The sequence below is a fragment of the Phocoena sinus genome, chromosome 3, assembly GCF_008692025.1.
Source record: "Phocoena sinus isolate mPhoSin1 chromosome 3, mPhoSin1.pri, whole genome shotgun sequence".
NCBI lineage: Eukaryota > Metazoa > Chordata > Mammalia > Artiodactyla > Phocoenidae > Phocoena > Phocoena sinus.
The window spans coordinates 70,737,043-70,755,152 of NC_045765.1; the positions used below are offsets into that span (position 1 = coordinate 70,737,043).

Below are 18,110 nucleotides of genomic sequence, written 5' to 3' on the forward strand. Positions count from 1 at the left end.
CACCAAGCATGGAGCCTGACCAGAGAAACAAACTACACAGGAAAACAGTCTCACGTGTATTCCCAGAGCACCCTTTCCTTAAAGAATCTCCAGAATGAAACGCAGGTGCCCGGTGGCTGCTGAGTACTACTATTTTGAAAGTAGATCCTCACTTCTGATGTAATCTTTTACTTGAGAACTTTTTGCATGTTGTTCCTGGACAATGGGACATCCATTTGGTATGACAGAAGAAGCAACCTGAAAACTCCTTGTTTCCAGGTTGGGGTTCGCTGCTGAGCTTGGCCACTCAGGAGAGTCAACAACCTTGTCAGGTAGCTGCCTGTTGACAGGATCGTTTTCACATTTATTATACTGGAATCATTCTGGCGCTTATGGAAAGGACAAGCAACTGAAAAACGGAGTGTAGACTCCCAAACAGAAACAGTGCATCTTCCAGTTGCTTAGACTAAAATACCCTGGAGTCATCCTCGACTCCTCCCTTTATCTAACAGCCCGCATCCGACCCATTAGCAAATCCTGACCATCTTCAAACTATGCCCAGAAGTTAACCACTTCGGGCCACCTTGACCACTTCCACCCTAGCAGAAGACATTATCATCTCCATCTGTATTGAGATACCCTCCTAACCATCTCCCATCTTCAGCCCACATTCTCCTACAGTCTATTCTCAACAAATCAGCCAGAATGATCCTTTTCAATCAGCCCATGCCCCAGCTCTGCCCCATCAGAGCCAGTTTTTCCCTACCTCACTCAGAGGAAACAGCCAAGTTCTCACAATGGCCACCCAGGCTGTAAATGGTCCACCCCACTTTACCTCTCCAACCTCACCTCCTACAATCTCTGCCTCTTTCCATCCACTCCAGCCTCAGTGTCCTTGCTAATCCTTGAAGCTCATATATTTCTTTCTCAGATACAAGTGGAATTTTATTTCCTAACAGAATAAGAGAAAAACAGCTGACTTTAGCTTTCTGACTGAGAGCCCCATGGCCTTGGACATTGAGAAGAGTCACAGATCCAGGTTACTCACAGAGCAAGTAAACTTCTTGAAGTTTTATGAAGGCCAGAGATCAAATATCAAATCCATCCTGCCACAGAATTGTGGCTGGGCCTCTGTGTATGAGTTTCGTTGAGAGGGGACCCAACTTGGTTTAGCAAATGGGCATGAGAGCACAGGAGTGAGGAAAAGAGCAATCTTGAATATATCTAATAAACCACAGGCATGAATTTTAACAACCTTTCTGCTAGCAAGTTCTACAAGCTTTCTCATTCCATTTTCTAGCTAATACTTTCCCCCAAAGAGTTTGTTGACTGCCTACTAGGTCCCTAAGCTGCATGCTAGAATTGAACAGTTTGCACTTGGGAAAAGGACCAATGTGGGACTAGAAAGAAACCAAGGGCAGATCAAGTCATCATAGGGATGTTTTATTAATCAAATATATTTACACTTCTTGGCCAATTATCTCTAAATGTGTGCCTGTTTTTCATTTAAACACAATCGAATCCTGGTAGATTCTATCATAAGAGTACAGCTAGCTGCACGCATCATCACATTGGTTCTTTGTGGTTTTTTTTAAGATGTGAGTTTAATAAGTTAAAAAAACATAAGCCAGTTGTTTACCATTCTAACTGCAGAATACTTGTTCTTGTCACATCAGTGGTCTTTACAGCAGGGGATCCTCACTACCCACGGTGAGCTTCTCCTCATCCTCTTGACTGACTTATTTAAACTTTCCAAACCTCAAAAATCAAGAACAGAAACTGAGCCCTAACTCTAGCCATTTTCTTTGCGGGGAAGTTGAAGAGAGACATATTTCTATTTCAATGGGGAACATTTACAGTAAATTTTAAATTAGCATATGAGGGAAATTTATACAGTGCCTTGATAGCATCTAAATATCACATTTCTATTAGCATATTACAAAGCTGGATGCCCTCCCCTTGATATAACAAAATTAATTAAGGGGACATCAGGTTTCCAAACTAATTTTGCTGATCTAAGCCAAAGTTTTCCTCGATAGCTGAGTCACCAACTTGGCATTTGCATTCGTACCAGGGGAAACCTCTTTCACAGAGTACTTAGAACTTCCCAGGAGAGAAATTTTGCCTGTTTTTTACTATTTTATTCTCTCCAAGTTGGGAGAAGCTTGAGTATGTGTACTAAATTGTTCAGAGAAAGTGAGTCTACCAGGGTTGATTTTTAGCGTTAGACAACGCTTGAATGGGGATCAACAGGGACAGTAAGCTGGTGGACACTTGGTCTAAAATGGCCACTCTCCCCAACGTGTGGTGATCACCTATCGTCTGTGGTGATAGGAGCTTTTAAAAACATGAATGAGTCATGCTATATAAAAATATCTCCAAGTTGTTGAAGTCTATATCAAGATTGTTTTCAGTCAGGAGTGATGTGCCAAGCTTTGGGGAGAAAAGCAGCAACAGGGATGTTTTGCAAGGCAGGAAACAGGAAATACCAACTGGAGCCCACCGTGTTTGACTGACGGGGAAAACACGTTCATCGTTTTGACAACCATTGTGCCTGTTAGAATCCATATTTGGAAAAAAGTAACACAGATTGTAATTTCAGGACCATGGTAAAGAACTGCCCTGTAATTAAGTCAGTTCCTGAAGAAGTTTTGTAAACTTTCTTCTTGAATACCTCTCACAAATAGTCTCATCTAGACTGTTTCTAGGAACTTGAACTGGTTCCTTGAGTACCCCATGCACAGAACTACATTATCTGTACCTTTGACAAACCAAACCTGTAATGACTCCAGTCTTTCTACCTCAGTGCTTTACATCAACAGCCTAACCACAGAAGCTCATATTCTTAATGGACACAACTGCATAATTACTCCATTGATGCCTGAAAAGTAACTCACTTAGCATTCAGTCGGAGCAAAGAAAGAAAACTAGATTTCACTTAGCCCCGTTCAGGATGTGTTTTCACTTGTCAATAGCGTTCAAGCCTAGTTCTTTTTTGGCCAGTGTCCAACATAACCTGCCTTCCTGCCTGTTGCCATTTGTCCTAATGTGTATCACACACTTGAGAGGATTTTTTTTCTCTTACTGTGGAATTTTAGTTGCATGTTTAGAAAAATAAAACAATACCTGCCAGCAGTGGGATATTTGAAATTCTGCTGTCCAGAAGCACAGATTTAGAGATATAAAATCAGCAACTATAATAATGCATATTTTGAGAACATTTTAGTATTCTTTCCACAAATTCATTTGATAAATGAACTATACTTGTGTTTGTTTATTTTAAAAAGCTCATATGCTTAAAAAGAGTTTGAATAAAGAGATATTTTCCCTTTTAAAAAATTACTGTCGTGTGGTTTTGGAGGGTGAAAATGTAAAGCTGCTAAGATAAGATTAAGTATATAGGAGAAAAGGATAATGATAGTATCTATGTTACAAGGATTAAATTAGATAATCCATGTTGAGCAGTTAGAACAGTGCCTGACAGTGATTGCACAATATAAATTACTATCGTTGTTATTATTCCCGACATCTGAGGGAATAAGCTCAGATTTTATTTTTCCATTAAAATATACTCAGCAGATTCTTTTGTAATCCTAAGTACAATGGTAGCATCTCAGTATACAGGGCAGACAATTCAATGGTTTTATGTCTTTGCCCTGTTTTATGGCATATTTTTGTTTTTTTTATCATTTTTCATATTGATTTGATGAAACATCTGACATACATTACTTAAAAGAATAAATCAAATAAACATTTTAAATGTTAAACACAACTGTGGATTACAGGCTAAACATCTGTGGCAAGGCTTCCATAGATAAAGCAATATTCTTTTCAGTTTGGCTCTCTTTGGCCAGTTGTACGTGACAGGTGATTGTTGGGTTTGTAGAATTTAATCTTGAGAAGGCTTGAAATATGTGGCTTTTCCTGGGACTCTGTTGTTATTCTGTGGTAGTTAAGTGCTAGTGATGGGGAAAGCCTCAAACTCTTGGGTGGATAAGGACCTAAACGTCTTGTCACTTCATAAAATGTCCCCAAACCTCTTCACCTTGAAAGGAACTTGACAGATGAGTGACATTTCTGAAACCTACTGTTATCACTTAAAGAAGCATATCTCTTAGTATCTTTCAGGATTTGGTGTCAGGAATTAGTAAAGGCTGTGGGGAATAAAATTAAATTCACGTCAAGGAAGGAAAATTGAAACCAACTCTTTTGAAAATGTGTTTATTTAGTTTATTTGTTGTTCCTGGCCTGGTTTCTGTAGACATATATAGCCTTAATAGGAGGATGATGGATTTGCTTCTCAACACAGGCTCCTGGGCCTGCTCAGAGGACCCATGACCCCATGCTGCTCTGGAAATGCCCTGCTTTGTGAGATGTGACACGTTTCCCATTTTAAACGACTCAACAGCCACTTGCATTTGATTTTTTAAATTGGTGCAAAACAAATAACAGTAATGATGCTACTTCTACTATGAAAAGCAATGAAACATCAGTTTCTTAAATGCACAACTCAGAGCCAATTATTAGCAATTAGTTCTGCAATGATGTGCCAGGCACCTGGGGCCTTGGAGGCGGTGCCACTGAAGAGGAAGATCCTCCAGCTTTAGCGCATAAAGAGCTTGACAGTGAGGTTCAAAAACAAACTTAACCAAACAACTGCTACCTTTCAACCAGCAGTGAATATCCACCCTGATGGTGCTCTCTGAAACCTCTCAGAGCACCACAGCCCACACACTGGGGACAAGGGCTGCATTGCCAAGGCTTGACACTCACAAGGCCACTCAGACCCACACAGGGTCTGCAGAGCTCCTACCCTGAGGAACTCCGGCCCTGTCCCCATTTGTTACCTTATCACTGGAATAGGGTCATAAAAATCTTAAGACCCAGACCCTAATCCTGGTATCTTGAGATTGTTGCCAAGAACCAACAGTGGGGCTGATCAGCCAAAGAAGTCCAAGTTGTGTATCTTAATTTGTTTTGAAATTTGCTACCTTCTGGTCCCCAGCTGAGTTTACATCTCTCTGATTCTCCCAGTTGTAGCAATCTCTGTAACTTCACTGAGACAATGGTCTAAAGGCCTAAAAGGCCCATGCTATTAGCCAGACGCTTAGGGGGAGAATATTATTTTCTCGCCAATATTCAATTAAGTAAAACTCCTTACGGTGAACACCTAAAATGGGGTCTTTATACAAAATAAGAGTTCAATAAATACTTGATGAATAAATGAAACAATGAACCAATCAACTGGCAAAAAAAATTTGATGAGTTGGTAAATGTTAGTAAATCTTTGTTTATCTTGACTAGAATGAACTTTTCCCAAAGTACGATCCAATAAATTGTAAGCCCTGTGAGGACACTAGTGTACCATAAACCTTCTCTATTATACAGTTTTCCCCCATAAGGCTATACTTGAATGGACGTTCAATAAATATTTACTAATTGAATCAAATTATATAAATTACACAAGATTGAGTTTTATAGTTTTAACTATCCACACAACTCTACAAAAGCATATCTCTTCCAAAAATAAGTCATTTTTAAAGACAAAGACAACCAAAACGCAAAGCTTATCTTAAAATAATTTACGCACATTTCCTGGGGAAAATATTCAGCTTTACCTAAAGTTACTGAGATTTTTCTAGAAATGTGATGTCTGCACACCCACCTGGAATCACCCCCATTAGCTTAGGCTCTTAGCTAGACAAACTGGCACGTGCTAGGATGGTATGTCTTATTGTGGGGAAAAAAAAAAAAAAATTCAGTCCCCACTGATAGAAAGGGGCAAAAAATGATTGCTCCAAAAGCCAAACACGGATTCAGCTCTTACAGTCTCCCTTTCTCATCTTAGATATCCTCCCCTCTCCTCAATGACTCAGAGTTTTTCTTTTTATACCATGATTAATTAGGAAGTTGCTAATAAAGAAAACTGACAGATCTTGATGACAGCAGTGTTTACCACCCATTTGCAGTGTCCCTAGGAAATATCTGTCAATTTTAAATAGAAAAGGCTAAAGCAATTGTTGGGAGGTTTTAAGGAGAACTGCCCCCCACCCCCAGCTTCAATTAAGAGCATTTGGGACCCAAGCGATGGCGGTACCCGCTTCAGGGCTCCAAGTCAATTGGCAGGTATAGGCCTATCTTACCTGTAGACTGATGGCCAAGGCCAGTCTGCTAGAAGTCAGCAATGGCTCAGCAATGTGAAAATTTTGAATGTCCCCAATTTTCTATTTGTTCAGTAGCAAATATTTTCAGACCAAATTTGGTAGAAAAGACATGCTAAAAGTTGCCCTTACTAATAAAGGAGAAAAAGAGACTTAAATGAGCAGAAGGCTAGAAGAATCTTTCAGTATAGAGGTTACCGCCATATTAAGTGGGACTTTGGGATCAGCTGGCAAAGCCACTAGAGTGGTAGAGACCATTGTTATGGAGACTCTGCCCAGGCGGGGTATCAAGGTTGGAGTGAAGGCTTCTCATACTCGGGTGGGAGCTCATGAGCACAGGGTGGGATGCGCTGTGTAAAACTGTGAAATGAGGCAAAAGGCAGTCCCTTATCATTTTGAAAAAGTACAACCAAAAGTTTCAACTTGAATAAATGGAGCAGCTTGCTCATCTGGATAGCCAGTCTGTCACTTTCTTGCAGATTTTGGGTTAATATGGCTCCATATTCTCTCCACCCTTCCCAATGGCTCACACTTTTGTCAAACGTCTCTATCACTTAGGGCAAGAAACTATAAAAGCACAACACATTCCAATCTACCGAAGAAAATATTTTCCATCAGAAACAGTTACACAGCAGCACAGATTGCTTACTACTTCCGTGACAAGGAGACAGCAAGAAATGGGGGAAAATCGGAACGACTTCAGATTGGGCAACGGAAGTCAGAATTAGCCAAATTCCTCTGCGAGACATTATTTTGAGACATATATCAATAAGTTACAAACACAATTAGTGAGGCCCCGTTTCACTCCATTTTAAATGTGGCAGATGGGTGCTAAGGGATGAGGGAGTGAAATGGAAAGAGGAAGATTTCTGAGGACAAAATACATGATGGTAGATTAAACCAAACCACAGCTATCCTTGCCTTTCAGTGGCCATTCTGTTATGTGTCTCACGTTTTTGCTAAGAGAAGACAATGGCAAGGCTAAAAAGACAAGGAGTTCCTTAACGGGCTGTGTCCTGCTATCAGGTGACCAAGAAATCTACAAACAAGAGATGGCTGCTGGTAAGTACTCTAAACTGTTCAGATTTACACCGGCCATCAAGGTACACTCGGTCTTCGTGATGCTGCTGGGAGTTAATGGCTAATATGCCAGAGCCGTCAGTTCTTCCTGATGTGGGATTATTGTGTGGAATGCGACACAATTTGATTGAGCACCATTGCTAGATTGTCCAAAGGGTAGCTGAAGTGACACCCATTTTCCTGGCACTCAATCAAAGATCAGTGAAACTGTGTACATACTCCTTTCTCTTTCAGTGGATCAGTGTTGAAAGAAGAATATTATCAAGGGCCGGAGGGGATGAGAAGGGAACTCCTCTTGAAAAAATTAGCTGTTCAGAGCAGTCTTTTCTAACCACAACCCTCTCCGTGGCTCCTCCTCTCAAGGTTTCCTTGTCTGGCCTATTTTCACCTATGTTTTGCAGAAATGCCCCACACTCAGGAGGGCCTCCCAGGCTTCCCCTGGAGGTACGAGGAAGGAAGATGAAAGTGCCTAGAATGGTCTTGACAGTGGGGCTTGGCACTGTTTTTGCTCACATATTCAACACTTGCATAGACACAACAAAAAATTACTGGAAGCCTAATACCTCATATTCAGCCTCATACTGAAGAACTTTATTTTCGTGTTTTTTTTTTAAGCTAAAATGTTATTGAAAACAAAATTTTCTCACTAGCTGCTTCAGAACAATATACTGTATTATGAAGCTCCGTACATTTTAAATGTTTTTGAAATCTTGACAGGACACTGTTAAGTCCCCGTTTTTTATCTCCCCTTGAATTTTGAATTTTAAACCATCTTCTTCCACTTCCAGGTTCTTCTGCATCAAGACCAGGCTGCTGGATGGAAGGAGCTGTGAGAAAAGTGCACGAGAAATAATAAGTGTGGAAAACACAGAAATGGAGCACCCATGGGGCTGAAGATGGCCTGGACTCAGCGAAGGCTCTGGCTCCCGAATCTGTGGTCCCTGCTGGGCAGCCTGAGGCAGGCCAGGCCAATCTGAAACAGCAGGAAGAGGGCTGTACAATGGGTCCCCTTGAATCATGCTACTAAAAAAGGTGCAACAAGAAACAAGTCCCTGTGCATTCTTAGTCACAACTGTGGGCAGAAGAACCCATCCGATTCCTCCCTTTGGTATTAAATAACAGTTTAAAAAAGCTTTTTAGAAACAAAGCAAATACACGGTGGGACTGGAAATGTGAGCCATCCCAGGTTAGTTGTCCACTGAAATGAGTCTCATCCCTAGTCATAAATAAATAATCTCTCTCCTGGTCTGACTTCCACGCCAGGATCAATATCTCTTAACATCTTACTTATTTTATTACTGCTTTTGGTTTTCCGGGACTGATTGAAAGTTGCTCAGAGGAAATCTTTGGTTTTGCTTAAGTGTCCGTGACATTTAATCATGACTTTCCTTGAAGTTTAATTCCAACCAGTCAATCAGTTAATCCACTTCGATTGATTCTGGGCTCTCGGTTATTGGCTTGCACTCATTGGGCATCCGCTGGTGTCGGCTCAGCTGGGTGGCCTGCGTGAAGCTCCTCTCACACCTCTCGCACCTGGTGGAGGCAAGAGAGAAAATTGAGACCAGGGAGCAGGGCCTGCAGGTTGATGGACTTCCTCTCATCCTGCCTAATCAGAACAGACACTCCAAAGTGGCTTCAGATTTTACCGGCTCAAGAGGTTTAATTGGTGGCTCCTTCCAAGGCCTGGATGCCTGAGATGGGACAAAGCCTGGCTGATGCAGAACAGAGGGATCTGTCAATAGGCAGAGGGAAGGTGATTTCTCCAGAGAGCCCTGTCCTGCTGCAGCTCTGATCACTGTCAGTTCAAATAGATAAAGAACAAAAAGAGATTTTTAGGAGTGAGCCATCAAAGCAGCAGCTTGTCTGCAGTTTTCTGCTCCGTATCCCCAAAGAGAAATTGATGACAAATAGAATTTCACCTGCTGCTAATTTAAAATCGGGACTTCTACTCCCCTCAGCACAGCAGCCAGAGAGCCATCATCTTTGAATTCGGAAACTGGAAGAAGCAGTGCATTAGTTTTCAGTGACTGTGGCGGGTGGGTGTGGGTGACCGCTTTTGGGCAAAAGCTAGAGTATCACAGCTCCACCAAAGTTAGGGTTAAAAAATGTTTGCATTGGGATAGGGGACTCAGAAAAACCCGAAATCAACCAATGTTTGTGTGCTTCAAATTCACCTCTACAAGGTACAGCAGGAAGAATGTACACGTGGGCCGTAATTAAGAGTTGGTGTGTCTGATAAGGAGAACACTGGCATCGCACTTCAGGAATATCTCCTCCCCTCCTTAACTTAAAAAAAATGCTAGGGCTTCCCTGGTGGCGCAGCGGTTGAGAGTCCGCCTGCCGATGCAGGGGACTCGGGTTCGCGCCCCGGTCCGGGAAGATCCCACATGCCGCGGAGCGGCTGGGCCTGCGCGTCCGGAGCCTGTGCTCCGCAACGGGAGAGGCCACAGCAGAGAGAGGCCCGCGTACCAAAAAAAAAAAAAAAAAAAAAAAAAAAAAAAAATGCTAACCTAGAGACCCTGGGCCTAAGCCATCTTCCCTGCAACACACACCGACTAGCTTGATGGCTACACAACCTTCAAAACACACACACACACACACACGCGCGCGCGCACACTGCTGCAGCAAGCTGGGCATGGACAGTGGCTTCCCTGTCACTATTCCACTTGTCTGGGCTGCCTGGAGCACTGGCCGAGCACCCACTGGGGCACAGCAGCCCCCTCAGCGCTCCCCCTAATGTCCTCTCCTGAAACCTTAAAAGGAAAAGATACTCAGGAGAGCTGCAGACAGTCGTTCTTCTTTTAAATAATGCAACCTTCGGTGTCAGGTCCCTGCACTAGTAGGGCTGTGGTAAAGCCATCAGAAGAAAATCCACACACGCCCAATCACTTGCCACGTGCCCCACTACCCGGTAGGCAGCCCTGTCTTTTTCCTTTTGAGTAAATTACACAAAGTGCCTTGCCAGGGAAATAATTACCTATAAAAATAAAACACATCTATCCCTACTAGGGAGTCTTGCATATGTTTTATCGTTGGAAGGCTGGAGCTTGACTATCACGCTTGGATTTTTCAGGGCTCCTGCACCAGCTGAATGTGTCAGCATGAGGAAGTTGTGTTTCTTCAATTGTCTTTCGGGGGATATTTTTAGCAGCCTGTTCCACTGTTAAAAACTGCACTGTGATCTTGACAAATGTATAATGTCAGCTTTAATGTATCAGCCCTATCAGCTCAATGAAAATAACTCAGAAGTATTGATCAGCTAATGATTTTTGGTGTATTCATTAACATCCATGGGCAGCTCATCCCCTCTCCAGAGCTCCTGAAGTGCTGATGACATGCTAGTGAATTGCTGATTGTTTATTAGAAAACTGATTAGTTACTAAATTAGTGTGTCAAAATATACTACCTTTCACTGCTTGACAAACTTTCAAATTATTATATTCCTTTTTTTAAATTTTGAAGCTCTAGAATCAATTTCAAGGAGACCAGAATAGTTTCAAAAATTATAAGTTATGACTAGTTACCGAGGTCATGTTTTTGCACCTCTGATCTTGTGTATCAGAATATAAAGAATTCAGAAGTGGGAGGTGTAGTGCTTCACACAAGGCAAATGTGTATGTCTATATGTAATATTAAACACCCAGATTGGGCAGAGACCGTAAGAGGGGAGTTAACATTTTTCTCCTGTGTTTGCCTAACTGCCTCACAGATATTTACACTCATGGAACCATTTGTTGTCATAGTCAGGAAATTTACTAAGTCTATAGGGCTCTCCTGAGATCATCACTGAAAAATCATCTCTAGGGCCATCTGCTCACCAAGTGTGAGTAAAAACACGTGCAGATGTGTAGAAAATTACCTTAACTTAGATCCTTTCCCTAGGAATTTCCCCTTCCTGAGGAAAGTGGGCTACTAGAAATAATACCCGCGTGTGTTGGTAATTATAAGAATGTAATTTGTATAATTAAGGATGTAAAGAGAACTTGACGTAAAAATATTTTTAAATAAGGGGAGAGCCTCAGTTTTATGTTCATCATCTTTAATTTCAGAACAAAAATCCCTTCACAAATTATTTTCACGGCTTAATGGAACACATCAGAAGGACAGACTCAACGCAAATGCTTAGGTTCTGGCGGGTCAGAGTTGGACTTCAGCTGTGTTGGCACGGAATTAACCCTGAACTACAATCCCAGCCAAGTGACTGGTCATGGGCACCTCTGAGCCTGGATTTCAGGCGGTTTAGCAGAATAAAAAAGAAAGAAAGATGCGGGTAATGATCCAGGAGACTAAAACTGCTCTGGCACACAGGGTCTTCCTCTCAGTGCTGACGTCACAGCCTTTAAGGAAACATTGCAGGAACAGTGAAGTGGAAAGCCATCCAAATATTTCAGCAAAGAGAAATTCCCCAACTTTCTGCCAGTGTGGGCATCTTAATGAGACTTGAGTTCCTTTTAGATTTGAGATCATCCTTTACTTAATGTGATAGTTGACTGGCTCACAGGTACAGAGGGAGCTTAACAATCGTCATCTGAAACTGACAGATGTGCAAAACGATGTCAAGTTTTGTTCACAGAAAACCTACAGGAAGCTTTCTTTCTGGTCCTCTATGGCCTGTCACCAAATATCTCCCGAATGAAACCAAATTGCTTCGTACGTATGATGTGCTTAATGCATTTTACTGATGTGTTTTTTTTGGTTTGCTTTAATTTTGCCTAGATCTTGCTAAAATATCAGATGCTCTTTGGAAAATCCTTTGATTATTTTTTATACTGAGCCAAACTGTCTTCACTTAAGGCACAAACTTAGTGGTATTTCCCCTGCTTCTAATGAAGAGGAAGAAAAGAAACTCTCCTATGGAAAGTCCTGGTCTTCCCAGGCACAAAAGCCAGGCATCAAGCAGCTCACATGGATCCTGGGCAGAGCGGCCTCTCTGAGATGTTGAGAGATTATGTTTAGTAACAGAGAAGGAGAAGGGGTTCTCACTGTAAAGAGTAAGTTTGAGACTGACAACTTCCTTCCTGCCCTCCTTCCTTCTTTCCTCTTTTCGATAAAGTGCTTGGCAATTGCTGTGAGATGAAATGATGTCTTGAATTTGTTCCTTGTTCTCCACGACTTCCAGCCTCACAGTACAAACGGAAAGTACAAACTTCAATATGATCCTTTGATATGTGCTTTTCCTATGATCTCCTTCACCTTATAAATGCTGCATCCACAGCCTAGGTTAGCTGCTGATAAGCCCATGATCTACCTAGAGCATGGGGGATGGAGTCTTTCAGTGGCATTTCAGCCAATCAGATTGTGAGACAAAGCCTGGAGTGAAACTCTCATCTCTTACTGCCAAATCTTCTCCAGGCTTCTTGTATGGCAATAATCTTGATCTGCCTTGAAAAATGACTTTTCAGCAGAAGATATTAGAAGCTAGAAAAGGCTCTCCCCTGTTGTGGCCTGGCCCCTAACAATCTTGCAAAGGCCTCCCAGGCCCTGGGTGGGTAGGACAATTTGGGGACTGAGCCATTTGGGGCATGGGTTGTGTATCTTTACAAGATTCTTTTCTTTCTTTGCAACATTGTTTCAGCCAATACCCATTAGTTGAAGTAGTAAAATTAACCATTGTGGCAAAATCCATTTTATTGACTAATCTGCAATAAACTTTTTTTGAATGTTTGCTTTATAGGCTTGTAAAGGGATATCCTCATAATATTTACAAATGTCCATGGGATGGATATCCATGAGCTATGGTTGGAAGATTCCCAAAATTCCCTTGGGGTAGTTCAATCCTGAATGATCTGGTTGTATACACTGAAGGATTTAGCTTTCCATTTCCTAGAAGACGTTTAAATTTTGCACTTATAAAATACACGTACACTCAGTTCTCCCCTGGCAATATGTTTAACATTTTATAAATTTAAAAAAACAAACTCTACAGCATATGGCTATCTTAATATGAAAAGAAGCAGGAGGAACTAAAACAGGCACAGTGAATCTAATCCAACCAACTCTGGTGTTTCCTTTTTTGTTTTTCCAGATGAAATCAGGTTATGGTCCCCAAAAATACTGTGAGAAAGGAAAAACATACAAGGACTAAAGCCCTTCAAATATTAATCTGATGAATTAAAATTAAGTTAAAATGGCACCTCTATTGGAAACAGGACAAAAACAGGATATTAAGGAAAAAAAACTGACTGGAGTCAACGAGGTTATACTTAAGTAACACCTTAACACTAATAGAAATCTATTTCCCATGCTGACCCTGAAACCTCTTCAATTAATTACTAAAATCTATTTACACAGCAACAAGATAGAAATCAATCTGATCCCTGGCACTGTCTCCATCTGGCCACCCTCTCTAATATAAGGGGCCAGGAGGATTGTCAGTCCTCCTGCGTCTCTGCTTTTGAAGAGCTCTCTTGCTCAAAGGCACAGGGAATGTGCCATTGTCATCTTCTACATCTAGAACAGTGGTGAAACCAGAATCTGTGAACCCCCGAGGGCCTAGGGGAAATGACAAAGCCCACTGTGCAGACACAGACACCTGCCACAGGGAACTCGAGGACTGTGCTAACCTACCTGGCCCTTAAGGGTAGATTTTAAAAAAGGGCCCCTTGGGGCTATGGCAGCCCCAGAGGGCACAGCTTGGCTGGCGTAGTGCAGGTTGGATTTTTAGACCCCATCCAGTGCCCTCAGCCAGATGCCTTTATGCAGTAAATAAGCCCCACCTGTGTACACAGACAAAAATTAAAACTTTTCACTATTAATTAATATCATAAATTAAACCTCAATGGAAAACAGTTAAGAGTAATGAATAAAGGTAACTAATTCATGGAGAGGTGGGTAAAGATGACAGCCTTTTATGAGCCTCTCCCTCTCCTGGCAGACACCAAGCCAGGCAGGACCCAGACCAGCAGGACTCTGCCACCCCAAGCTGAGCCCGGTCTCAGGCCAAGCACCATGGCAACTGCATGCTACGCCAGCAGGTCCAGAGGGAAAAGCATGGGTGATGAGACTCTGGGAAGACTCCTTGGCTGAGACCAAGAAAGGGGATTCACCTCCTACTGCCTGAATCATTTCCTTTCTTGCTTGATCTTGTCCTACAGAAGGTAAATAGGCTGTTCATCCATGCCCTTTTCATGTTCCTCCTTAATCAAGGAAAGTCATTATGGCAAATGAGGAAAGAGAGATATAAGAGAGTTGAACAAAAAAGAGTCTATCACACAGACAGTAAAATCTGCTCTGAGATGACCAACCACTCACCCAACCTGGCTCACCCTCCCAAGCCTTTCCATGTCCCACATGGGCTACCAGAAAGCCTCCTTTCCTTTGTATGTCTGCAAAACTCCTACTCATCATTCAAAACACATCTTAAACATCATCTTCTCCAGATAGCACTGATTACTCCACTTTCGTGCTACCCCAAAACACTGTATATACATGCCTTATTGTTTTTCACTTTTGCACCCTTCACCCTAGGTGGTAATACTTGCTTATTAATTGGGCTTCCCCATAAACTATGAGGTCTTCAAAGACTAGGGGGCTGAGTTTCATTCACCTTTATATCTCTTGTGCCTAGCAGGGTGCCTAGTACAAAAGAAGGTGTTCAATAAATATTTGCTGAATGAATGAACACATATATACATGAATGAATGAATGAATGAGCGAGTGAATGAAGAGACCATCTTGCAGGATTCAGATGTCCACCGTTTTCATGACTGTGCTATATCTAGAAACATAGTCTCTCGCTCAGGTGCCCTTACCTTGCCAAAGCCCTTGGAATTCCGTTCTCTTTCCACATTCCCTGAATCCTCAAGGACTCAGACATGCCCTATGTTTGGTTTGTTTTTCTTTTTTTGCATTAACATGATAAGTCTGAGATCCAAAGGGCACGCTGAAAAGCTACCAATTGGCTGCTATAATAGATTCAAACCCCCTTAACAAATATAAAAGAGGAGGAAATCCTTCATCAGAATCCTAAAGGGTTCAGATTTCCCAAGAGACGATTCATTCAGCTGTCCTCGATTGTGGCCACCTCGCTGATGGTCAGGGGACTTGCTTGCTGATGGCCAGAGATGGTATTCTGCATGTCTCCTAGCTCAAATTCTAGAAGCACAGACCCTCAGAAACCAGAAAGAATCTTAAAGTTACTTACTCCTACTTCCTGATTTTACTGGTGAGAGAACAGACCACGAAGAACGTCTCATGTCCAATGTTGCACAGCTCAACCCAGGATCAGTGTATAAATTTCCTGACTTCATTTCCCCAGTATCGACCACTAAACAAGCAGGGCCTTTTGCAGCCTGGACGCTGAATTTCTAAAACAGCTTTCTCCACCAGTTGGCTGAGCCAGGCAGTGCTGGGCCACCTTGTCTGCCGGCTCTCAGGAAAGGCTCAGAGAAAGAAGGGATACGGTGCGAGCCGCTACTTACTTGAAGGGCTTTTCTCCAGTGTGGGTTCGGATGTGGTTGTTGAGCGTGGTGGCCCCAGCAAAGGCACGACCACAGTAGCCACATTTGAAAGGCCGGTCACTGGAGTGAGTGACCACGTGGTTCCTCAGTTCTGAAGGCTGGGAAAAGGACTGGGAGCAGTGGCCGCACTGGTATGGTCTGAAACAAATGAAGACACTGCCTGGTCATTACGTTCTATGTCAGTCAGCAGACGTTAGCAACACGAGGCAAGGGCCAAAACGTTCTGGTGACGTTCTCTCAGTTTCTGTAACAAAGCATAGCACTGGGGCTGCTAGGTTCTCATGGCTATACTTGTTGCCACACGAACAAAATTAACAGAGCTGATGAGAGCCGTTCACTCCCCAAAGAATATTCCTTTCCGGTATTAGCCATACCATTTCAAGAACTCCTATTTCTTGTTTGGAGCCCCACCCCCAGGCAAATATTGGAGCGTTGAGAGTACAGACTTGATGAGGCACTATAGTACAAGAGAAGATATGGAATTGTCTCTCGTAATTCTGGGGCACTTTAACTTTTCAAAGTGCTTTAACATCAATGATCTAGTTTAATCTTTACAATAATCCTCTCAGGGAAAGCGGATGTTATGATCTCTGTCAGTTCAGAAAAGTGAGGATAAACTGTCCTCAAAGGAAATAAGCTCTTGATGCCAAGGTCACACTAGGGTGACTCTGGACCTTATTCTAAGTCCCAGGTAAAAATGCAGGCAAGTCAGCAAGCTGCATGTGTGTTTTAATAGATACTAGACTGTCCTGGGGTCTGTCTATAGCACACCCCCAACTTGGGGTTGTGTGATAGTGCACAGGCCAACACAGGCGTGCACCCAGATTTGTTTCTTTGTAAAAGAAATCCTGACTTCTACTTACTCTCTCCCCGCCCCGACCTAAACTGATATTTATCCACTGGGTCTTTTTTCGTGAACTTCGGCTCCCCAGTTTAATCTGGTAGCAAGCAATGATTTATAGCAGCACAGAAATGACAGGATGTCACTATGCTTGCAGGAGGACTGGGATGCAAAAGCAAATGGAAGGAAGTTGTGACAAATACCTGATAATTAGCAAGATTATCAGAGCGCATTCTTTTCAGCTCATGAGAAAGAAATCAATTTTTGGTTTTCATAAAATAAATTAAAATTCTGTCTTCTCTACAGAAGTTCTTCTGCTTACTTAAGCAGAATCTGGTGAGTGATATAAAACCTGGGGAGTTTTCCCTATTCGAGGCTATTTCATATCATTCCTTGACAGGGCTCTAATTTGTTTATCAAAATTTTTCTTGAGAAAATTAATAATCTGTCATGAGCGATATCAACAGAGCTCAGGAAGCCTTGGTTTGTGGCTCAGAAATTTCTAGCTGCGTTTAGAAAGCCAATGGCAAAAGCAGACTTAATTGCTCTACCTTTAGCAAATGCATAAGCTCCAATGACCAGAAACCAAAATGAAGGGCTAGGAAACAATGGTGACCGAGCATGTACAACAATTCAATTACATGCAAAATAAAGTGTACCCTCTCATTTGTCAAGTGAAGTGCTTAATTGTGGCTACTTGCCTCACTGAACACAAATACGATTATTTTACCAGGCTTCAGCGCACTGAGCACTGATTGTAGAATTTTTTAGCTTGATTAATAGTCTGGGATTGGTCAATAACTCAATACTATACAATTTTAATTACTTACATTTAGAAATCTATCTAACTGCTCTCAAACAAGTTTCAAAGAAATGTATATAAGAGTCCTTGGTAAGGAGTTTATCAAACTTGACAAATTGCACATGCATTTAATTACAATCATGAAATAAAGCTTTGAAGCCATTAAAATCATATGTAGATGAAAATATCCTTTTGTCAAATTTATTCTTTGTAGTAACCATTAACCTTAAAGGAGTCCTCAAGAAATCATTCCCTCAGGGGTGAATTTTTTAAACGTATTGAAGATTATAAACAAAATAATACATGAATATATGCTATATCCACTGACAATTGATTTTTCTAATAGTGAAGGACCATTAACATTTATTAGCCTCTGGTTATCTATTTTTAATAGCTATCACAATAAACAATTAGCCACTAAATAAAACCAATTAATCTTTTTTTTCTGACTCTGCTGTCAAAAGTTGGGGTGATTTATTTCCTATAGTCCGAAGTCATTCCATCCTTTTTATGCTAATAGTCAAGGTGGCAAAGATTTACACACAGAAGAGATGACCATAGAGAGGCTTTTGCTGAATTCTTATATCAAGGTAACACCAATCAAAGGCAAATCAGATTATAAAACATCACCTTGGCCAGTACCAGCCCGAGCGGTATTTGCTAGGTATCCCGTGACAGCTTTTAAAACTTTGCAGAATTCAGCTGACTGAATGGAACAACCTCGAATGGGCGAGATGGGAGAGGTGAGTCCTGCTTTAGCCTCTGACCCCAATTAGCTGTGGGACTTG

The 18,110-nt window shown here is 41.8% G+C and overlaps 1 protein-coding gene across 1 annotated transcript in view; it reads right to left on the reverse strand.

Moving 5' to 3' along the window:
• Nucleotides 1-7,786: 7,786 nt before the first annotated feature.
• PRDM6 (PR/SET domain 6) overlaps nt 7,787-18,110 on the reverse strand; it is a 99,707-nt gene continuing 89,383 nt past the window's right edge. The window contains exons 7-8 of the mRNA XM_032627679.1: nt 15,641-15,817; nt 7,787-8,753 (exon numbers count right to left, since the gene is read on the reverse strand). Coding sequence (XP_032483570.1) covers nt 8,639-8,753; nt 15,641-15,817 — 292 coding nt within the window. The 3' untranslated portion in view covers nt 7,787-8,638. The remainder of the gene's footprint in view (nt 8,754-15,640; nt 15,818-18,110) is intronic.